The following is a 25,548-nucleotide window of genomic DNA, read 5'->3' on the forward strand; positions in this document are numbered from 1 at the left end:
TGTGCTAAAAAGTTTCACTTTTGTTTCATCTGTCCATAGAACATTTTCCCAGAACCATTGTAAAACATCCAGGTGGTCTTGGGCAAACTTGAGATGGGCCTCACATTTTTTTTTTGGACAGCAGCAGCTTCCTTTGTGGTGTCCTTTCATTAACACCATTCTTGTTCAGTGCTTTTCTAACAGTGAACACATGAACAACAGTTTTTGAAGTTTGTAGAGTCTTCTCTAGGCCTTTCACTGGTACCTTTGGGTTCTTCCCGAACTCTTTCAGGATTGCCTATTGTGCTCTTGGACTGATCTTAACAGGACGCCTACTCCTAGAGAAAGCAGCAACAGTCCTGAATTTTCTCTATTTGTAGACAATTTGCCTAACCATGGATTGATGCACACCCAGCTCTTAAGCAATGCTTTTCCAGCTTCATATAAAATAGTACCTCATGTGCAATTCTCCATGTACATTTCTGGCAACAATATCCTTACAATGTAAATATCTTAGCATTTATTTAGAATTTTTTATTTTGTTATTTTTGTGAAGGATAGAGATTATAGAGATATTTTTTTATCTTGTTTTTGTTTATTTTTTCATGTATATTGTCTATATAGTAACAAACTGTAAAAAAAAAAAAACCTTGTTAAGTACTTAACAAAGTTAATTACTTGCTTGTTAATTTCTTTTCTTGTTACTTTTTCTCTTTTTCTTGAGTGCATAGCTGTGCCTTTGCTGCTGTAACACTGAGAATTACCCCGTTGTGAGACGAATAAAGGATTATCTTATCTTATCTTATCTTATGCATCTCTAATATGTCTTCAGAAGACTTCTGAAAGTTTTTGCATTGAGGCATGGTCCACACTAACCTTTCTTGAGAAGAACAGATTTGTCAGTAACCAGGTTTTGTGTGCTGCCTTTATATAATGGCCGAAGCACCTTTGAAACCCGCAGTTCCCATCTCATTTCCTTTATCGAGACACCTTTTGCCAGTTTGCTCTTGAAAAAAGTCATTCACACAAAGGTTCACTTACTTTTTCTAGCCTGCACTGTGGATGTTTACTCAATGTGCTCAATAAAAGACATAAAAAGTACAAGTGTTTGGGTGTTATTAGTTTAGTTAGACTGGGTCTGTAATTGTGACTTAGAAATGCGAGAAACATCACTTTTTTTAGTGGAACAAAAGCAGCGTCAAATGTGCCATGCCTGAGACAGGCTGCATCTCAAACCACATAGTACTACACTATACAAACTACACTAATGAATGTTCAGATAATTATGGTGATATACTAATATATATATATCTAATTTCTTGTGACAGTCAGCTTGACTGTTTGGTTGTTGTGTGATTTTCACTGAATACATAAAAAGCTGCCACCATGCATCAAAATAATTACTTTTATTTTTTATTGTTCTCTTCATTTACATATGAAATTAATGGATTTGAAACAATGTTTTTCTTACAGAAAGATATAATTTGAGGTATTATTATAGCATATGTTGCCCACTGCAAGTATAGGTACTTATGGATAAATTAATAAATTACTTTCAAAATTTTGAATTTAAATTTGTCATCCAGATATTTTTCTACGGCATATCCCAACAATACAAAAATAATTGGAATTATGGAATTCCAGCCTTTCTAGCATTCATGTGTGAGTGCAGCATAAGGTAGTTTTTGGTTCTGTCTCTCACCTATAACTAAAGCACTAATAGACAGAAAACTTAACAGTAGGAAGATATTTAGTGTTTGTGTGGCGTTATACTTAATTACAGTTTAGTATATTAAGCAATGCTGTACAGTGGTTAACCTTCACAATAGTTTAGAATAACAGATGGAGATGAGAATACTGTCTCAATATCTCACCTGAAAGAAAGATACATACAGAGAGAGAGAGAGAGAAAACCAGTTTCACTCAGTGTTCCTACCGCTCTCTCTCTCCCATGTTTACTACATGTATTGTCTGTAAACTGTATTTATTAGTCTTTTCACCTTTTTAGATTAAGCAAACTGTTATTGTTTAAAAATGAGAGCTTGCCCATTTTGACCGATCAAAATTGACCATATATCGGAAACATCCCCCAACCTGAACAATACCTGTAAAGTAGATGCAGTATCTCTGAAATGTAAACACTGTTGAGAACTGTCCATTTACAGAGGGAATACAATATTTCTCCCAAAGGTATGGCAGAAAGCTTAAAGAGCCAGAATTCACAGACCTTTTTTTCAACCCTACACACCCACGACCACCTCTACAAACATACTTTGACAACATTTTTGTAGTGTTTGCAGTAAAGCAGCAAACATTTGTATGTTTAGTAAATGTCTCATTAACAACTTCTAGCCAATTTCCATTGGTTTGCTCTTTGAAAAAAGGGACCATATCTAATTCTATCACTCTGTGTAAAAACTGTTTCCATGGAATCATACAGTGTGTTTGTAAATGTTTCTCAGGATATCAGATGCCAGTCGCGTTCTGATTGGTGATTGAAAGCATGCTGTATGATTCAAAACAGGCTAGCATTTAATTTTACACATGCACAGGATGTGTACACAGAATGATGAAAATATCTCATTCATTCATAACTGTTGACAATGAAGATTTGGAGGGAAGACATTTGTTTGGGTCTACTCTACATTACTCAAATAGGAAGGCAAAATTTACACCATACGGAATTTGTAGGTTACTTTGTGAGGTAGTTAGTGTGCTAGATTGAGATTGCAAGCTAACTTTCTAGCTTGTGTGGACAACTGATTCATTATTCTGAGTATTGTAAAAATGTACAGGGAGATTCACTCAAAAGAGGCCCTGAATATTCTGTTGTAACTCCCATTAGGATGAAGCAATCTGAACCAAAAAAATATGCTACATACCTTGACATATGTGTAATCGATTGCATTACATGCAATGCTGGAAGTGATCTCCGTTTCCTGCCAGTCAAATGAAGGAGTACAGGAGTATGCACCTGGAAGTTGTAAACAGAGGTTAAATGTCGCTACAGTTGTCCAGCACCTACTTTATCGTTCTGATGCAGGAGCATCCTGGCTTGTTCAAAGCTCCATATAGTGAGAAGCGCATTGCATGTTGTTTCGTTCAGATTGCTTCATCCTAGCAAGAGTTATTACAGAATATTCGGGGCCTCTTTCGAGTGATGCTCCCTGTATAAATTATAAATCTTTTAGTCTAATTTAAGCAAAATCTGTATCAGATTATTTAGTACAAAAGATACAATATATTTCCAAAAGTATTCGCTCGTCTGCCTTCACACGCATATGAAATTGAGTGAGATCCCATTCTTAATCCATAGGGTTTAATATGATATCGGCCCACCCTTTCCCTTACCATTTCACAATGCAGTCAGAAAAGTACCGTTCTTCTGGCCAAACCCAGACTCGTCTATCGGATTGCCAGACGGAGAAGCGTGATTTGTCACTCCAGAGAACACGTCTCCACTGCTCTGGAGTCCAGTGGCGGCGCTTTATACCACTGCATTCAACACTCTGCATTGTGCTCGGTGATGTAAGGCTTGGATGCAGCTGTTCAGCCATGGAAACCCATTCCATGAAGCTCTCTATGCACTGTTCTTGAGCTAATCTGAAGGCCACATGAAGTTTGGAGGTCCGTAGCAATTGACTCTGCAGAAAGTTGGCGACCTCTGCGTATTATGCGCCTCAGCATCCGCTGACTCTGCTCTGTCATTTTACAGTGAGTGAATACTTTTGGCAATATAGTGTATGTAAGGGAAAAAAATATGGCTGCAATCTGAAAGTAGCTACCTAACTAACTACCATCTAAAAATAAATATGTTTCCATAGCAATAATTACTTAATAATAGCTCAGGTTTTTTTTCTGTAATATTACTTAACTTACTTTAATGTTGCTTAGATTAAAAAAATTTGACAATGTAGGCTTCATCCAATTTCTGTACCTTGCATCCTCATACTTGTCAGACCTGGCTGTAACTACAGACAATGGGGCCACCCAGGACTCCAATTCCCAGAACTCAATGCTGCATCACATGACTATGGACTCTCACAGATCCATTTATCAGTGCTCCTCATCTCTGGACTTCTGATTGCGCTTATACCTGTTCATTATTTCCTTTGTCAATTAGTTTAGTATATAAGCCTGGGCTTTAGAATAGTTACTTTGCAAAGTATCGTCACCAATGTGGCTACCAAGCATTCCTCCAGTATTTCTGATTGCCTACCCCTGTATGACCCGTTTTCTGTTTTTGACTTTGATTCTTGTTGGTCCCTTCTGTTCTATGTGACCAAAAGAGTGTAAGGCAATGCTCAAAGATAAGTTTGCACCATAGGTTCTTTATATATATATATATATATATATTTTTTTTTGTTGTTGTATGAAACAAAGAAACAAACCTCTCAAACAGGCCTCTCAAAATAAAAATACACCAATATGCTTTTCGAAAAGACAAAATTGATTATTTAAACCAAAGGACATAAGACATAATCTTTCTTCAGACTTCACAATATCCACAACACAACATGTCCTGCTCTAAACATCAAAAGTTGAAAGGAACATCCTTATTAAAAGTGGAATCAACTTTATTCCTTTATTAAAACAAAGAAAAGAACTACACTAACCAGCATTAGCAAAGGGCAGGGCTCAAGTGTTAGTAGCTGCCTGCGGGTGAAGATTAAGGTCTACCACCTCATAAATTTGGTCACTCCAAACACATACACACACACACACAAACACACACACACACAATCAAATTACACAAAGTGAAGCAAAGAAAAAAAAAGAAAACAAAAATCACAGTTACACAACCACCTGGCCTAGCCCGATCCTTATAATGGGAGTACCCTTATTCAGTTGCTACGAACCCTCAGTGGTATACAGCATAACCATACAGGCCTTCACCACAAAGCAGCCAACCAATCTAGGGTCATGTATAGGCCCAACGGAAGAAACACCTCTTATAGGATAAGATTAGGGCCTACCCAATAAAGAGGAAAGGAGTATCACCTCACTACTCAATGACTTAGGCTGTTCACAGCACCAACAGAAAAATGCAGAGAGATCCAACTGCTGTCTTAGCAGGCCACAACAAACAGCACCAAAAGCCAACAAAGTAATGCCGTTCAAGGACTCAGGCACCTGCAACCAATTACTAGGGGCAGAACTATGGGGAAAGGGAAGACTACCAAAATAAAAGCCTCCAAAGAGATATCGCGTCTATCATAATAAAAGGCATCCAGATATTTCATCCTCCCATATCTGTATTGGTGTTCTGGTTTTCAATGTTCTGCTTTGGCTTTATTACTGTGATTTTGGACAACCCCTTTGTTATCAAAGCTCTTAACTCAAGCCTCTGCTGCGAGTGTCTGGTTCCATCTGCCACCGTTACAATACTGATGAGTATGGCCAGCAGCTACCAGTCCTAATCAAAAAAGCATTTAAAAATTGTTAACAAGAGCAGTAATCTCACCCACAACCCAACACAGAAAGCAAATAAGTCTAGAAAACATGACTATAATGCGAAGTGCCACAAACACAAGTGCCACCATGAGAGTCACTCATAACAAAAATTAGTCTCTCAGCCTTTTTAAGATACCAGTAATCCAATCTTTACTCAAATGTGATCATCTGCTCCAGCACTAAACCAGGCAATGATGTCACCTAGCGTGAAAATGCGATAGTGACTATGCAAAGAATTTCACTGAAAGCTAAAAGACTTCCTTCATTAGATTTGTAGAACCTTGTAAAATGTAACAGTAATCTGACACAGAAATTTCTCTTCCTCAGCAACCAACTACAGCTTTGACCCCTGTAATAACTACAGTGTTATTGATGACTACTGGAGAAACACACGCAGTATCTACAATAACTATCAACGTCATGATGACACCCTTGTTGAATGGAAGGGCTGGTACAGACTGTACATTGAGGGCAAAAGTGCTCAGCTTGCTGAAACTGTCTGGTGTGAGAGCTACACAACATGTGGTGGTTTCACTACACTTTGGTTCAGTGGCGCTCATCCACGACTAGAGGACGGCATCGTCACCCGAGAAATCTACAGTTCCCAAAGCTATTATTGGTACTATAACCAATGCAATTTCACCACATCCAACTCAGTCCAAGTGAAAGCCTGTCCAGGAGATTACTTTGTCTACAAACTTGTCAGGCCAGATGTATCAGTTCCAATGCCAACATACTGTGCAGGTAAAGTAACTCATAGCATAAACTTCATATTGTTAGAATGAGTTTTTCTCTGAACAAATCATAATTGCATAGTAGATCTAATATACATCTTGCTGTTAATTAATGATAAAAATAAAAATAAAATATAAGATAAAGATAAAAATGCATTATTCTACTATTTTTATGACACTTCTTTCTATTGCAGTTGTTTTTAACACTCTCACTTATGATCCATGTCACAACTATCTCTCACTGGATCAACCCTGGAGAGCCAATAATGAGACTGGATTAAACATCTGTGACAGTAACTCCAAATGGAGCGGCTGGTACCGACTGTTCTATTATGGGATGAACATCCGTATGGCAGAGAGCTGTGTAGATGTATACAGATGTGGTACTGATTACGGTCTGTGGCTCAATGGTCCTCATCCTCAGATAGAGGATGGAGTGGTCACTCATCAGGTCTGTGGGAATGGAGGAAGTGACTGCTGTGACATTAGATCCACCCCAATAAGAGTGAAAGCATGCCCAGGAAACTACTATGTCTATGAATTTGTCAGCCCAATCTATTGCAATATGGCTTACTGTACAGGTACTGCATTTGATTTAAATGCCTTACACTATGATTTAATGATCTGACTATTGCTGCTTGACTAATGTTGAAGATCTCTGTTTTCAGATGTCAGCACAATACTAACTTCAAGTTCACAATTCAACATAACTATAAGTAGGTTTCTTCAGATATTTTCATGAATATACTGCATAGACACTCTCTGAATACAATTTAGTACATAAATATATAGTACAAATAATTATCTGGTACACAATTTGCATGTATATAGTACTGCCAGGTATCTACAGCAGTAATTACATAGAATGTAATGGTAAGCATATAGTCTTTGCATGTAATAAACACTTTGCAAGTTTAAAATATAAGTACATTGTAACTAATTAGAGAAATATGAAGTATATTTCAGCTTTTAATGCTAAGAAGTTGCATGGTAAGTAAGCAAGTACTGCCAAACTGCTGCAGTAAATACATGTGAAAGAGAAGAGTACAATAAAGGGACAGGTGTCAAATTGCAGGGTACGTAACACTATCTAGTATCTTTTTCCAAAACAATAATTCATTTAATATCATTTGGTTTTTACTGGTAAAGTCTCTGTAATATGACATTGTAAGTATGTAACAAACAGTTACTTCACATTTACCTGTTCAGTTCTGAGTAAGTGCAGCTGTATATACACCTTTGATTTTTATGTAAATTACTATTTATGCGTAAAGTATGTACCAGAAAATTATGTTATTCTTTGTGTTGACATTTAATGACCTTTAAGTTCCTTATTCATATTTGAGTCTTGTTATGGTTCTGATTCCACAGCAGCTACACCGACCAACAACAGCTTTGACCCCTGCAATAACTACAGTGTCATTGATGAGGACTGGAGAAATTCACGCAATAACAGTGAAAGAGGTCATGATGACACACTTGTTGAATGGAACGGCTGGTATCGGCTGTATCTGCAGGGCAAAAGTGCTCAGATGTCTGAATGGTGCATGAGCTTCACTACGTGTGGTGGATACACTCAACTCTGGCTCACTGGATCTCATCCACGACTAGAAGATGGCATCGTCACCTGAGAAATCCACGGAACCAACAATAAATACTACTACCACTACTACTACTACTACAATACCCAGTGCAGTTACAGATACAGATCCAAACCAATCCAAGTGAAAGCCTGTCCAGGACATTACTATGTCTACAAACTTGTTAAACCAGAACTGTCCATTCCGATGCCCTCATACTGTACAGGTGTTATTCATTTCACCGCACTATATTTCTCTATTAATAAATTGTTGTTATATATATTATATCACGAATATTTTTTTCTTTCTCTAATTTGAGTAGATGATGTTAGGAATCATTGTTGACATAGTAAAAGAGTCTAGTCTGAACAAAATTAATTAATGTTCTATTTCGAACAAATATTTAAATCTTAATGGTTTTTCTTCAATGCAAGTTTTTAAAATAAATAGATAAATCATCCTTTTTAACATGAATAAAATTCAATTCTCTGCTAAGAACACATGGAAACTTAAAGGTATAGCATGCTTAGGAATTAAACAAGACTTGTTGTTTCCATTACAGTTGCTTTTGACAATGTCGCTGACCCCTGCTACAACTATGTCTCACTGGATCAACCCTGGAGAGGCAATAATGAGACTGGATTGTGGATTTCTGACAGAAACTTTAACTGGAACGGCTGGTACCGGCTGTTCTATTGTGGGATGAACATCCGTATGGCAGAGAGTTGTGTTCCTGCATCCAGATGTGGTACTTATTACACTCTGTGGCTCAATGGTCCTCATCCTCAGATAGAGGATGGAGTGGTCACTCGCCAGGTCTGTGGGAATGCAGGAAGTGACTGCCATTCCTTTCGCCTCAACCCCATTCGTGTTAAAGCATGCCCAGGAAACTACTATGTCTATGAGTTTGTCAATCCATTCTACTACAGTACAGCCTACTGTACAGGTAACTGTTTATTCAATTTTGCAAGTTGAAAGTCTTTTGTAGTTTTTACGTGTGTTTTAAAATGTCCTCTTTTCAGATGTGAGCACTATAACTCCGACTGCTGCCCAAACAACCACAGCTACTGAGGCAGAATTCAACATCACCAGGAGTAAGTTCCCATTCTCTCCTTTGTCTATAAAATGGGGTAACACTGTACTTTATCTGCTAATATGATTTTAACGATTCGTTATAAACCAGACGCTCGCGGATTAAAAGGGCAAAAGGGGTTTTGATAGGGCTAGGCAGATACATGGTCAAAAAGCAGGCGTGAGTCAAATCTAAAAGACAAACCATAAACAAAGCGGTGATCATATCACTGGGCAAACAAAGTCAAAAAGAGGCAAGGCAAAAGCGAAGTCAAAAAACAGGCAGAAGGTCCAAAAACACTGATCAGCAAACACAGGCAATAGTACGAAAGGGCAAAGGCAAAAAAGCAAAGTCAAGGAACGAATCAAACGTCAAAAACATACATCAAACCACACTCAGAAATAATGCTCAGTATGTTCGTGAAGAAGCAATACCTCGCAAAGAGCTAAACTAAAGCCCGGGCTTATAAACGATACTAACTAAGTCATATCACTAGAAACACAGGTGCAAACATTTAGTATTCAGGTGAGCGTGACCTCTGATAGGAGCACGAGATTTCATCAGAGGTCATGTGATTCCCCACATTATTGTGGGTAATGAAGTCCGTTGCGTTTTCCGAGTCAGAGGGAAGTTGCGTCGTCACGTGATCTTCCTGAGGGTTCTGGGAAATGAAGTTCATGTTGTCTTGTGACACAGGTAGATGTGTGACAATGATGAGAACATTAAACTCAAGATTTAATGTAATGTAAGTAATGCTACTACGTAATTTCATAATAATAATTTTAAAATGAACAAAAATAACCTGGCAACCCTTCCTGGATCGGGGCCTTGTCATGGCGGAACGGCTTGTGTGGTCTAGGGATCTTCAGAGCTAAGTCGTTGGGAGCAACATGCTCCTGGTAGGGTCTCCCAGGGCGAACAGGTCTGGAGTGAAGACCCAGACTAACTCGATCCAAAAACCTCCATGAAAAACGGACACAGAACATCGTGTACCCTGCCCGGGAGAGGGTCACCGGGACCTACCCCTGGAGCCAGGCCTGGGGGTAGCGTCCCTCGGCGAGCGCCTGGTGGCCGGGCAGCCCACGTAACCCGGCCGGGCTCAGCCCAAAGAGGCAACGTGGGGGACCATGTGGGCCCACCACCCACAAGGTCCAGCATGGGGGAGTGGTGCAGTGCCGTACAGGCAGTGGGAGATTGCAGGGGGGCCCTTGGTGGCCTAGGCCCCTGCGGCAGAAACTGGCTCTTGGTACGTGGAATGTAACCTCACTGGGGGGGAAGGAGCCGGCGCTTGTGCGGGAGGTTGAGAGGTACCAACTAGGTATAGTTGGGCTCACCTCCACCCACAGTATCGGCTCTGGAACCAAACTCCTGGATAGGGGTTGGTCCCTCTCCTACTCCGGGGTTGCACAAGGTGAGAGGCGCCGGGCGGGTGTGGGGATACTCACGAGTCCCCGGCTGGCGGCAGTACAGTTGGAGTTTGTCCCGGTGGACGAGAGGGTCGCCTCAATGCGTATTAAAATCGCAGAGAGGAAATCTCTGACTGTTGTGTGTGCTTATGCACCAAACAACAGGTCGGAGTATTCGGCCTTCTTGGAGCAAGTGGGCGGGGTTCTGGAAAGGGTCCCGACTACAGACTCCATAGTCTTACTGGGAGACTTCAATGCTCATGTTGGCAATGACTGGGAGACCTGGAGAGGTGTGATTGGGAAGAACGGCCTGCCCCATCTAAACCCGAATGGTGAGTTGTTATTGGACTTGTGTGCTAGGCATGGATGGTCCATAACGAACACCAAGTTCCAACCCAAGGATGTTCATAAGTGTACGTGGTACCAGAGCTCCTTGGCTGAAAGGTCAATGATCGACTTTGTTGTCGTTTCATCTACTCGGGACCGTATGTTCTGGACACTCGGGTGAAGAGGGGTGCTGAGCTGTCGACTGATCACCACCTGGTGGTGAGTTGGATCAGATGGCAGGGAAGACTAATGGTCAGACCCGGTAGGCCCAAGCGAATAGCGAGGGTGTGCTGGGAATGACTGCCGGAGGCCCCTGTTCGGAATGATTTAAACTCCCACCTCCGGGAGAGCTCTCTCATGTCCGGCAGGAGGTAGGAGACATGGAGTCTGAATGGACCCTGTTCAAAACCTCCATTGTGGAAGCTGCCAGGCATGGCTGTGGCCAAAAGCTTGTGGGTGCCTGTCAGGGCGGTAACCCAAGAACCACCTGGTGGACACCGGTGGTGAGGGAGGCCGTCAAGCTGAAGAAAGAGGCCTTTAGGGACTGGATGGCCCGGAGGACTCCCGACTCAGCAGATAGGTACCGACCGGCAAAAAAGGTGGCAGAAGCAAAATCCAGGGCATGGGACGAGTTTGGTGAGGCCATGGAAAAAGACTTTCGGTCGGCCTCAAGGAGGTTCTGGACAACTGTCCGGCGACTCAGGAGTGGTCAGGGTGGCTGCGCCCAGGCTGTATTCAGCAGGGGTGGAGAAACTTTGACTTCAAATGAGGATATTGTCAGTCGGTGGAAAGAGCACTTTGAGGAACTCCTTAATCCGGGTGACATGCCTCCCTCATGGGAGTCAGGGCCAGAGGCCTCTGGCGTGTCAAGCTCCATTTCCCTGGTGGAGGTCACTGAGGTAGTTGGCAAGCTCTTCAGTGGCAAGGCACCGGGGGTGGATGAGATTCGTCTGGAGATGCTTAAGGCTCTGGATATTGTGGGGCTGTCGTGGCTGACACGCCTCTGCAATAGTGCATGGACCTCGGGAACAGTACTCTTGGACTGGCAGACCGGGGTGGTGGTCCCTATTTTCAAGAAAGGGGACCGGAGGGTGTGTGCCAACTATCGGGGTATCACACTGCTCAGCCTCCCTGGGAAAGTCTATGCCAAGGTGCTGGAAAGGAGACTTCGACCGATAGTTGAACCTCAGATTGAGGAGGAACAATGCGGATTCCATCCAGGCCGTGGAACAATGGACCAGCTTTTCACCCTCTCACTGATTGTTGAGGGGGCATGGGAGTTTGCCAACCCAGTCTACATGTGTTTTGTGGATTTGGAGAAGGCTTATGACCGTGTTCCCCGAGATATCTTGTGGGAGGTCCTCCGGGAGTATGGGGTGCCGGGGTTACTACTCCAGGCCATTCAATCTCTGTACGCCCGGAGTGAGAGCTGTGTTCGTATACTCGGCATTAAGTCGGACTCTTTCAGTGTTAGCGTTGGACTCCGCCAGGGTTGTGCCCTGTCTCCACTCCTGTTTGTGATATTGATGGACTGGGTGTCAAGGCGTAGCCGGGGTCAGGAGGGCATTATGTGTGGAGGCCGGAGGGTGGCGTCTCTGCTATTTGCAGATGATGTTGTTCTTTTGGCTGGATCACATGGATGCCTCCAGCGCACACTGGAGCGGTTTGCAGCTGAGTGTGAAGCGGTTGGTATGCGGATCAGCACCTCCAAGTCTGAGTCCATGGTCTTAGCCTGGAAAAGGATGGTATGCCCACTCCAGGTAAGGGGAAAGGACTTGCCCCAGGTGGAGGAGTTTAAGTATCTCGGGGTCTTGTTCACGAGTGATGGGAAGAAGGATCGTGAGATCGACTGCAGGCTGGGACAAGCGGTACATCCCGACCCTCACCTATGGTCATGAGCTGTGGGTAATGACCAAAAGAATGAGATCGCGAATACAAGCGGCAGAAATGAGCTTTCTTTGCAGGGTGGCGGGCTACACTCTATTTGATAGGGTGAGGAGCTCGGCCATCTGGGAGGAGCTCGGAGTAGAGCCGCTACTCCTCCGCATTGAGAGGAGCCAGCTGAGGTGGTTCGGGCATCTGATCCGGATGCCCCCGGGACGCCTCCCGGTGGGGGTGTACCAGGCACGGCCTACCGGAATAAGACCCCGGGGTCGTCCTAGGACCCGCTGGAGGAATTATATCTCCAAGTTGGCCTGGGAGCGGCTTGGGGTCCCCGGGAATGAGCTGGAGGAAGTTGCGGGGGACAGGGTCACCTAGGATTCTCTGCTCTCCCAACTGCTACCGCGACCCTATCTGGACTAAGCGGTTAACGACGATGATGATGATGATGATGAAAAATAACAAATTGGAAAGGGCAAAAGTTAAACAAACAAATCAGATCTTCTAGGGATACATGTGGTAACAAGTAAATTAAGTTTTATTCAACCTAAATAAATACATCGATGAAACACACTTTCAATCCAAGTAATTTTTTGGGTTGAATAAAATTAGCTAATTTACTTGTTACCGTGTGAAGTAACGTTTTTAGCTTGCACCTTGCACTTTGAAGTTAAAACCTTTTGCATTTGTAGAAATGGCTGCATTCATGGCTATTCAAGAAAAATAAACTAGTTGAATGTATACATAAATAATAATGATCCTAAAATTTTGTTTGGGATGTTATCCTAGAATTACAAGAGGTGATCACAAGACATGCCAATCTTAAACTGAATGCACTCCAAAAGTGAACTGTGCTCCTTGAATGATATATTGCTGCCATCTGCGGTCCTGCATGGATATAATATTCTTACATTTTCATGAGATAAATACCTTAACATAGATATTCAGAGAAATTTGTCTTGAAAAAATGAGATAATTGAGAAAATTATTTTTAGATAATTCATTTGAGAAAAAATCTTTTTGCAGGTCATTTTGCAGGCAGGAGGCTTTTTGTGCATTATCAAATATCCATGTTCTTTTTTTTGTTATCCATGTCCTTTTGCAGGCTTTGTAGTTTGTTACAGACATTCTCAAGCTCTAACGCATGAAAGAAATACATAGTGCTTTCATTTTAAATTATATATAATGAACTATGCAGGTGATATTGTTAAAATGAAGTTGAAGCAATTAAAACACTGACTGTCTGTTTGTTTCCACAGCAACCATTCCAACCAACTACAGCTTTGACCCCTGCTATAACTACACTGATCTTGATGATGACTGGAGAAAAAGTATCAACAACTACAGGTCCACATACAATAGAGGTTATGACGACACTGTTGTTGAGTGGGACGGCTGGTATCGGCTCTTTTATCATGGAGAAAATGCTCAGATTCTAGAGGGCTGTGTGAGCTACATGGAATGTGGTGGTTACACTTCACTCTGGCTTGGTGGCTCTCATCCACAACCAGAGGACGGCATCGTCACTCGAGAAATCTATGCCTCCAGAATTGATGAAAACTATCAAAACCAGTGCAAATACTACAGATCATCCAACCCAATCCAGGTGAAAGCTTGTCCAGGTCATTACTATGTCTACAAACTCGTCAAGCCAAATGTGTCACTCATAATGCCTACATACTGCACAGGTAACAAAGCTATTTTGCTTGTGTTATGTACTTTTCATCTGTTTCTAAATTACAACAAAAGGATTTTAAGGATAATTAACTATAAGAAAAACAATGTCATCTTGTAGTATATACACTATAAAACTCTTTCACATAATACATTAAATTATCTAAATGTTGCTTAAAGGAAAAATGACTGGGAAAATTTTTGAGTTCAGAACATACAGTATAAAGACATTTCCAACTGAAAACATACACTACTGCAAACGGTATAATGTGTCTGTTACAGTTACATTCACCAAACTAAGTTATGATCCCTGCTACAACTACAATGTCCTGGATGATCCTGGAAGAGCTACAAACCAAACACACAACAGCTGGTGGTGTGACACCGGCGTGAACTGGAATGGCTGGTATCGTCTTCTATATCAGGGAAATAATATCCGGATGCCAGAATCATGTGTTAGTCAGGGCATGTGTGGTACTGGTGTTCCTCTCTGGCTCAATGGTTCTCACCCACGACTGGAAGATGGAGTGGTCACTCGGCGAGTCTGTGGAAGCTGGAACAATGACTGCTGTTATTTTAAGTCTTTCTCCATTCAAGTGAAAGCTTGTCCAGGAAATTACTACGTATATGAGTTTGTCAGTCCAGTCTTCTGTTCATCAGCCTACTGTGCAGGTAGATTTGGTTATTGGAATCCAGAGCATTTCATTATAGTTTTTCTCTACTTTTTAAAATTAATTTATCTCATTACAGATGTTGGTAGCATTACTCCAGTTACTGACCCAGAGATCCCTGAAACAACTGAATCTGTAGATTCCATAACCATCACAACTACTACAGGTAAAATATTATAATACTTTGTTAGGAGACCTCATAACACTTTATAAATCAATCAATCAAATAATATTTTTTTCGTGCTGAAGTTGCTCATATACAGTACTCACCTGCCTACATACCTTTGGGTCTTGTTCTGCCCACCTGCTCCACATATTAATCACCTAGCAGACCTTAGGGACTCAGTGTCACTGTGCAGTCTGAGCTTTTTTTTATCCTGTTTGACGTTTTGATAATGCTTTGTACTTTGACTGTAAGCATTAGCATTTTGATAAATGTGTCTGCTGCATTGTTACTTCATTCCTCTGTTTATTTATTTATTTATTTATTTATTTATTTATAGTGGTTGTGGACCCCTGCGCAGATCAGAACTGCACTGAGGATGAGTGGTGTGGGGAGAGAGATGGCATCTATGGCTGCTTCTGTAATGAGACTCATCCCAGACATGAGTCTTACGGTACCAGCAAATTTTAACAAGCACAGACACTCAAAGCACTTTCATTAAAATAATTTCTCATACATTGTTCCATTTCTCCTCTTTCTGTGTTCCAGACTCCAGAGAAACCTGCGAGAGCAGCTCGGGCTCCATGTCTCTGTCCCGCTGTCAGCTCTTTGAAGCCGGTTTTCCTGCTAATGTCCTGCACCTGAATGACCCCAGCTGCAATGGAACTCTCCAAAACGGCAGACTGGTGTTCCACTTTGATAACGATGACCACATCTGTGGCACAAATCTCATGGTAAACTAATTAGAAACCATAAAGATTGATTTACTCTCAAGCATGTTGCACTATGCTGGCACTTGTAAATAGAGACTACATATAACAAATGTAAAAATGGTCATACAAGTGTACACTCTCAGAAAAAAGACATTGAACTGTCACTGGGGTGGTACCCTCAATAGCATGCCTTCAGCACCTTTAGTTTGGGAACATGATACTATATTCCAACAAAATTGCATTTTTCTAAGCTATACTGACCCATGCTGTTTTGTCTCTAACCTTTCATTTTATTGTTTTGTCATAACCATTAGATTATGAAAAGGCACGATTTAGTTTATGTACCTTTCCCCTAGAAAAACTTATTTAAGGTACACAGTTGGACCTTAAAACTATTGTTGCATATTTGAGGGTACATTTACATTCTTTATACCTTGATGAATGATAAATATACCTGCACAGTACTTTTTTTCTGACAGTGTAGATGCACAGATTATGTTTTTTGTCATGTTATTTGAGAGAAAGAAAAAAACAAAGATTTTTCTGAGGCATTTCCATCACAAATATAACTGTTTACAGGCCAATGGCACTCACTTCATCTATGAGAACTCTATCCAGGGAGTGGCTGACTCAGCAGGAGGAGCCATTAACAGAAAGAAACATCTGGAGTTGCGTTTCGCCTGCGTTTATCAGCTCAGCCAGACACTCACCATGGACACACAATTCAACCCTCTGCAGAGGTGGGACAGATTATCAAATAAATGACCCTAAATTGCCCTGCTGGCAAATGACAAATGATTTAAAAAAGAAATACTTTAAGAACCTAAGAATAATATATTATAAATACAATTGGCAACACTATATATATTAATAATAATACATCAAAAGACATCTGTGAGCTGTTACTTTAGAATTTGCTAGTCATGTACTAATTAAGTATTTACTAATGAAGAATTACATATCATTAACCCCCTAAATTCTCAAGCTTTTTGCATATTAAGGCTTATAATTCAGTAACTACAGGGACTTCAATACAAACTGATTGAGTGATTCTTAGTTTATAGAATATAGTGATAAAACTTTAACTGACCATTTCTTACTTTGTAAGATGCACATAAACCATTACAAATGACTTAAGTTATTCATGCAGCCCCTAATGTTATAGGACTTCTTCCTGGATCCACCCTCTTCTGTCTCCTCCTTTGTAGCCCCGCCTCATAATTAGTGTTTCCGACTGTGTATAGTTTGTCACATATCTATTCCCAGGTGGTTTCTATTCTTGTAGGTAAAAGCAGCTCATGTGTTTCAGTTTGCCTTGTCTGGCATCATTTGCTTCATGTTCTGTTTACGGTGTTTATTGTTCATTAATTTTAATCAACTTACGCCTACATACTAAATAGCAGTCTGATTATCCATCACACCTTCTAGAGGCATCAAGGCAGGATGGATAGGATCATTTACATTAACTTTTTTATGGACTAATATCTCCTATTCAAGTGTATAGCAGTGTATATTGAGGTTGTTTATGGATTAATATCTCATAAGAATTTAGGGAAATGATGTATGGGCATTGATAGATGTTCACATGAACTCATACATAATTTGTAAAAGATGAACAAAATAATGTTTACCAAATCATTTAAGGACAAAAACTTTTAGCATTTTTTTTTCTTGTATTTTTTCAAAATACACAATGGTTTAGCAGCTAGATTTTTATATTTATTTATTTATGATGAATGAATTCAAAACTAACACAAAAAGTAGGTTTATGTTAGCATAAGTAGACTGTTGCTGTATGAACTAATAATGATTAAATTTCTGGTTGTTACATGATTTGTTAATTATGAGGTAGACGCTTATTACTTCATTGTGAAGTAAGAGCTTATATCACTGTTACAAAGTTCATGATGAATAGCTCTAAATACCTGATTAGTTCATGATTAATTAGATATTAAGTAAGAGCTAATAAAGTCTCTTATAAACATAATTACAAAGTGTTCCCAGTTATTTTATTACTAGAATGGCATTAACACTATATGTGACAGCAGTCCACCATTTATAACGAGCTTGTGATTGGATATTTCAACAGCATAGTGCACAAGACCCTTCCAGATGGTCAGGGGATGTACCAGCTCATGATGATTCCCTACCAGGATGCTGCCTTCTCCTATCCTTACAATGGCAATGTGGGCATAAAGGTGGACCAGCGGATCTACGTGGAAGTGAAGGTTCAGGGAGTGGACAGCCGTCAGATTGCCACAGTGATAGATTCATGTTGGGCCACTCCTGTGAATGACCAGAACTATGCTGTCCGCTGGGACCTCATCATTAATAGGTAAAGAAAAGCCACGGAATGGCTTTTTCAGTGTTATTTAATTGTCTGCCTGTACATTCTAATCTTAATTCAAAATGGCCTTCACTGATTTAAATACTTTCAGGTGTCCTAATCATGATGACAACACATTGAAAATGCTTCAGAACGGTGTCTCCACAGCCAGTCATTTCTCCTTCAAGATATTTGCCTTTAACGGCAACTACTCCAAAGTTTTTCTTCACTGTGCCATCCACCTTTGCCTTCTGCAGAACAGCAACTGTGCAGCGGTCAGTTTTGACATCTAATCACTAAAATATTTTGCCAGCATCATTTGTGTATTTGTAAGCTACTCATTCAAAACTTATTCTTTCTTTTCACTTAAGAAAGCAATTTGAAATAAATATACAGAGAGAATAATCCAGTACAGGATGAGTGCAGATTTTAACCTACTGTAATCTGTCTAATCTAAACTACAGTATGTGTTTGATGTGTTTAATGTAATTCTAATGAAATCAAATGAGGTAATTGGGTGTTTAATTTAAATTATTTCTCCTTGTAAATTTCCCATAATCTGAAAATTCACAGGGTATCTGTTAAAATGTCTCCCTTTAGTGGTGCTGCAGGTTTGTTAACTGAACAGATTATCTGGTTTGTCTCATACAGAACTGTTTCTCTGGACACCAGCACAGAGCTGGCCGGTCTGTGGACATCCATGACAGAGCCTTCATCTCTGTAGGGCCTTTTATCTGGAAGGACAGGTGAACATTCACAATACACTTGCACTATTACAACAGAAATAGAAATTCAGCAGAAAGAAAAGAAAGTGTTACTGGCCCTAAAAAGAGGTTTAGTTATTACAATAAATAAATAAATACATAAATGAGTAAATACACTGTCTTTGTGATAGTTTTCACTCAGTTCTATGGCCAGTGTTTAAGAATCAGTTTGCTATTAAAAAGATGTCTTATATATAATTCTATAGTGGGCTATGAAGCTATGATGCCCCTAACAGCAATTTACTAATACCATTATAAACATTTACTAATACCGTTATAAACAGACATTGGAGGAAGTTTAATGCTCATAACTCTTTGATATTGCAGTCATCGGCTGCAGTTTCTTTAATGCAATTTTATTTTGTCTTGACAGATGAGTGAAAACATCAAGAAGTCCTTCTGTGCATGTATCTCTGGTCATTCTTCTCATAGCTGTCCTGACTATTCAAATCCTCCCCTAATGACAATCTGAAGACAATCAAAATATGTGATTCTACATTAAATTAATCTTCATTTGACTGGGTTTAGTACTAGAGTCTCATTTTGACCATGAAGGATTTTTTTTTATTAATAGAGACCAAAGTTCTTTCAAGATATATAAAAGATATGTTAAAGCTTGTAGAGTGGACATCAAACATCTGTCAGAATGATTACATGAGGGGCTGAATAAGCAAGTGAGGATATTTGGAAGGTCAAAATGCAGACATTATAGTCATAGTTATATAATACACAAAACATTCTTTTCTGAAAGCAGCGTTTAGCATTTCAGATCATACTATATGGGTGATAATGGAAATTAACATTGGGTGCTGAACAGGTTGATTGGTGTGAAATATATGCCTTTTCTCTCTGCAGTAATTCCATATTGTTTATCTTATTTTACCTCTTCTTTCCCTAAGTGTGGATTATAATATCATATCTGCCATTGTCTTAACACTACATTTGGAAAATCATGGTAAATCACTTTATTTTGTAAATCACAGCATTTTTCCAATAAATTCCTCATCAAACTGTGTCATCATAGAGATGATTAATGTCAGTGCTTTCATAATAATGTTATCAGCTTTCTAATTTCTCTGAACTTAATAAAAATGAATCCTTCACAAAATGTGTCATTGGTGTTATGACAGACAGAGGCTGCTAAGGACTCAATCTTTTCAGTCTAGGTGGTTATTTGAAAAATGCCACGATACATAGAAGTACCATTCCTAACAATCAGTGCTGTGATATGTTTTTGCTCCTGCTTTGTCATATTCACACTGTGACACTGATGTTAAGGTTCTGCTCTTCCACAGCAGCAGTGTTTGCCTCTGATCCTCTAACATGAGTGAACTGTGAGTGTGAGTTACAAGCCTGGTTTCTTGAAGTATATATGATGAAAATAACATGAGACAAACAGCACAAGACCAGCCTGTTCAGAAACAATGAACATCATCAAACATGAGAGCAGCATTCAACAAATACCAGTCTCCAAAATTAAGATATATATATTTTAACCACAGAGCTAGACAATATTACATATTACTTATGAACATAGTTTACTACATTTGCTTTATTGCTTTATTGCCAGTAAGACAGCTGTGCTAGCTAAACATCTAGCTTTAGCATTTGAATGTAGTTAACACCAACATTATCAGTCAGCTGATGTTTCTGTCAGCCTAAAATATGAAGCTACACTCAGGTGTACAGTTTGCTAAAACTGTATATTTGCATTAGAGACACTGCACCACTGGATTGCATCTGGACCACTGCAAGGTAAAATAAACCTTTACTATTTGAATCTCCATTGTTCACGATGTACAGTGTGTGCAGTTGCTTTGTTGTTGCTTTGGGCTTTAAGTGAAGACAGCACCTGGGTTCAACTTGAAGGAACAGTTTGTTTGTAAAACCCCCCACACCTCCAAAGCTAATAGCTTTAGTGCCACAAATTTAAATACAGCCATAAACTGGGATAAAGTCAACACACAAAATCTCCATTTTACAACTGTCAGGGCCCTCTGATGAAGGGCATCCAGTATGTGCCCCCCCTTCTTGTGGGCCCAGCAGAGTGGTGCTTAACCTGAAAAACTTAAATTTCTAAAACTTATATCAACTCCAAATGCCAACTAATCATCCTGGGTTGTCATAAGAAGAAGAGTCAATCTGAATACGAAAGTAACATGATAGTTGTGATGTGGCAACAGAATACAGACGCTCGCGGATGTAAAAAAAAACGATAAGTTTAATTGAGTCAGGCAAACAAAGCAAAAAGGGCAGAGCTGAAGTCAGGGTCAAAAAAACAGGCAAAAGGTTCCAAAACACGGGTCAGTCAAAATCAGGCAACAGTACAAAAGGATCAGGTAAAAAGACAAAGTCGAGGTGAACAAAATGGAGGTCAGCAATATGGAAAACAGGCAGTCAGAAAACAAACTCTCAGTAGGTCATAACGATACGATACTTCGCATTGATCCTAACTAAAGCCCGGGCTTATAAAGGAAACTAAGTAGTCATATGACCAAGTTCACAGGTGGGGGAGTTTGAGCGCTGATTGGAGCGCAAAGGAGAGTCAGGAGTCATGTGATCTCCCCTTGAATTGTGGGCAATGGAGTCCATGTCTGAATCTGAGTTGGAGGGAAGTTGCTCGGTCACGTGACCTCCCAGAGGAGTCTGGGAAATGAAGTCCATATCCTTGTCAGAGTTCGCTGAATGCATGACAATAGTTTTATTGTGAACCATTATAAAATTATCACCTCATAATGAGATTGATATTTTAAACATAGGCCCATAGCCCCACCAAATGGTGGAAAAATAATATGTCACACCTTTACAAAAATGTTCTTTTTTATGAACTGAAATGCTTTTGTTTCACAAGTTGCACAAGGATGGTTAAAACCTCATACCATATAAGTATATCATATCATATAAATGATATTACTCTTGCTGTACTAGTTTGACTTGTCCTGTCTACTGTTCTACATGGTTTTCTTAACATACATCAATGTCATTATCAGTAGTTTCTAGAAGTATTGAATGTTTAGGGTATGTAACAAAATGTTTTGTTTTGTTTTCTGCAAGTTTCGAGGGAATAATTTAGACTGTTATGGTATTTGAAACTTGTTTGTCCCCAGTAATGCTCATTTATTCAGTTAAACAAATCAGATTTAGTCAAAATAAAGAAATAGACAATTTCTTGTGGGCAGTTCATAGACCATGTACCACCAATCAAATTTGAGAACACTAAATAGTAATCACCTCCAGTTGGACCAAGAGTTGGGCTAAGGCCAGAAAAAATCAGAAAGCACAGGGATTTCAGGCAGAAGGAGAAAGAATGAAGAAGAGTTAGAAAAAGTCACAAGAAGAAAATGATGTTTAGTGCCAGCTGGGGCTAGAGGGTAGAACGTTTACTGTGTGATCTGAGAAACTTGTCTTCTGTTTGTCTCCATGTTTGTTTCATTTATTTTCATGCTTGCTGTAAGCCTGTTCAAGCTATACTCAGAGTTGAAGTCTGTTGCACAGGAAAATTAGTTTAGAGGTAGGATCACGCAGCCTTAAAACCTGAGTGTATTCAAAACTGGAATCCTGATGTGCCTTTTTAAGTCCAACCTGTTCCCAAGAGCCGTGGAGCCACACTAGCTGTGCCTGCCACACAACCAACAGCCTGGCTAACCAATGCACGTGTCACCCCAAGCAGGCTCATCACCCGGGAAGCATTGAAGCCTCCCTCCTTTGTGATTGCCGCTACGCATGACCCAGCCAGACCACCTGCCTGCCCTGCTGCTGCAGTGAAGCTGCTCTGATCATTGCTGACTAAATCAATGGTGCTAGAGTTTCTCCAGATCAATCCGGGGCTCAGGGTTCTACACCAGTACCTCTCACAGCTGATCGTGGAATATCTAGGAGGGAAGAAATTTCACTAACTGACTTGTTGCAATGGTGGCATCCTATTACAGTAACCATGCTTGAATTTGCTGAGCTCTTTAGAACATCGCATTCCTTCACAAATGATTATAAAAGCAGACTGCATGGCTACGTGCTTTATTTTATACATCTGTAGCAATGGGACTGGATGAAACATCTAAATACAATGATTAAGATGTGTGTCCCAATACTTTTGTCCATATAGTGTAAGTACTTTATTTTTGTATTATTCAGAATGATATGGATATTTATCAGCTGTTTCTAATGCCTTCTGCCCAATGACTACTGGGACCAAACAGGGACACAGTAGGAGATAATCAACCTTCTGCTACAAAGGTTACACAATGGGGCAATAAAAAGGCTCTTGCTGGAGACCACAGGATAACTCTAAAGTAAAATGTTTGTGTAACAGCAAACTAATTTCTAAAGTGTGTATGAGTTCATTTGTATTTGTATTGTATTTGTGTTCAATTGTAGTCACACATCAGGGTTTGTTTCAAAGAGAATAGAGACATCAAGAATGCAATTATGACAATCTGTGACAAAGTTATAGATGTCCAGATTTTAATGATATTTCAATCCATAGCACCACTAGGTGTTAGACTGTGAGAATGAGACACACCACACAGAATGAGACGTCACCAAACTATTGGTGAAAGAAAAAGAAAAACTTGTGTTTACATTGTATGCATGATATTCAACGTTTATACGGTTTGTATTACTTGTACGTTATGCAGTCGATTCCCTAAAATATGTATCTTTATCTATTTTTAGATGTTAGGAATACATAAGGTATCACTTTGATAACTTACCGATGTAGTAATTTGATTGTAGTGTGTTTAGAACACTGATAATTATGTAACCTGAATATGTATTCCTTTTCATTTGGTTTATTTCTTCTGTCCCTTGCTCAACAACCATATTGTTGAATTTACTCATGACAAACAATCCCATGAGATTACATATGATGTTTGCTTGTGTCTTTTAATATTTATGTTGCTTTTTAGTTAACCTGGGTTAAAACTGTCTGTTAAGAACCATAAATGAATGTTCTATTTGTTTCTTCCCTTGGTTTTCTGCAAGTTTAAAGGAATAATCCATAACATTTTGGTAGGTAAGTGGTTTTTCATTGCCTGGTTCTGAAAGATTAAGATTTGGAAACAAAGTAGGGTGTGATTCTTGGAGAGGCACTCATTGATTATGCACCACCGATCAGAGTTGGAAACAGTGAAAAGCTAATTACCCTTTACGTGAAAAGGACCTATTAGCACTCTGGCTTCACCTCCAAAGGGAATGGCCTACAGCCAAACTAAACTTGGGTGCATTGCATTTTTCAGTTTAGTTCTGAGATCAGATAAGAAAGCTAGTTAGAATCACAAGTCCATGCAACCTAGGTCCGAAAATAGAATGATTGTTACCAGATCTGAGAAACTTTCTTTTGTTCATCTCTGTGTTTTGTTTTGTTTTGTTTTGTTAGTTTGTGTGTACCTTAAGTTTTAAGCCAGACTTAGAGAAGGAAGGTGAAGCAGTCTTTTTACCAGCCATAGAGGGACCTCTTAAATCTCATCTCAGCCAAATAGAGGGAGTTAGTTAAGTTAGCACCAGGTAGCCTCGAAAACCTGATTGCACCCAAAGTGGCTCAACCCATCTCATGGACCTCGTCATCTTACCAGCAGTCACAAACCAGCCTGCAAGCAGACTAAACACCTCAAGATGGCCAAGTTCTCCGTTCTTCTGCAGCCTCAAAATGTCTCTGCCCAGTTGCTGACTGAAGTCACTTATACCATTCAGCTGCCATGGTGAGGCAACCACCAACAATGGAGCAAGACCCCAGCGTGTGAGCCTCTAAAGGTTCAGCCCAGCTCTGATACGACCCCTCATGGAGGGTTTGAAGTCTGCCTTCTCGACTCCAAAGGTGGTGTTCCCATTTTATCCACCCAGATTTCTGCCGCTATTTTTTAAAATAGGTTAAAACCCTTTTGATAGACATATATATCCGTATAGACTTAGGTTAGTTCAGTAAGGTCCCTTTCACTCCTAAGTTTCGAGTTGCCTTGCCAGGAAGCACCTTAAGCATAGTGCCTCATACTATTTTAGTGTGAACTGTGTTATCTGAGCTGTATGTTTTTCTTTTATTTCCAAAATTATCAAAAGTAACTGAATGATTGTTTGATATTTAGCCTATAAATTCTCTTTTGACTGAAGCAACACTGGTGAGTGTGTTACCTCTCTTACATTTGGCCTGCAGATGTGTGAATTTGGGTTACTCTGAGTTCTTATTTGAGGCTCAAGCAATAATGACATCATTGAAACTGCTTGTTCTGCTACAAGCAAAAGGGATATTAGCTCAGCATCATAGTCTGCTGCAAACCATTATAAGAGTTGGATTTAAATAAAAAATAAAGCTTGTAAAAGCTTGTCTGTTTGTACTACATATCAATGCATTCCTCTTTAATTGGTTTATTTTTTCTGTCCCTCAGGCAACAACCATATTGTTGAATTTACTAATAACAAACAATACCATGAGATTGCATATGACGTTTGCTTGTGAATTTTAATATGTGTGTTGTTTTCCGGTAACATGGGTTAAAACTGTCTGTTATGAACCATAAGCGAATGTTCTGGTTTGTTTCTCCCCTTGGTTTTGAAAGCTTAAAGAAATATTATCAAAACTATTTAATATTAGAATTATTTTTCTCTTTTTTCTTTCTAAGATCTGACTAAAACGAAGGAGGGTGTGATTCTTGGGGAGGCACTCATAGATTATGCACCACTAATCAGGGTTGGAAACAGTGAATAGCTAATTACCCTTCAGCTGAAAATGACCTATCAGCGCTCTGGCTCCATTTCCAAAGGGGAAAACAAGAGCACACCACATTTTTAGGGGGGTTCTGAGTTCAAAAACCT

At 39.8% G+C, this 25,548-nt stretch overlaps 1 protein-coding gene across 1 annotated transcript in view; it reads left to right on the plus strand.

Annotated features, from left to right (window-relative positions):
- LOC118804530 (alpha-tectorin-like) overlaps window positions 1-25,548 on the plus strand; it is a 127,716-nt gene that overhangs the window by 57,269 nt on the left and 44,899 nt on the right. The window contains 1 exon segment of the mRNA XM_036565023.1: window positions 17,744-17,989. Within this exon segment, the coding sequence (XP_036420916.1) occupies window positions 17,744-17,989 (246 nt within the window).

Source organism: Colossoma macropomum, unplaced genomic scaffold, assembly GCF_904425465.1.
Source record: "Colossoma macropomum unplaced genomic scaffold, Colossoma_macropomum, whole genome shotgun sequence".
Lineage (NCBI taxonomy): Eukaryota > Metazoa > Chordata > Actinopteri > Characiformes > Serrasalmidae > Colossoma > Colossoma macropomum.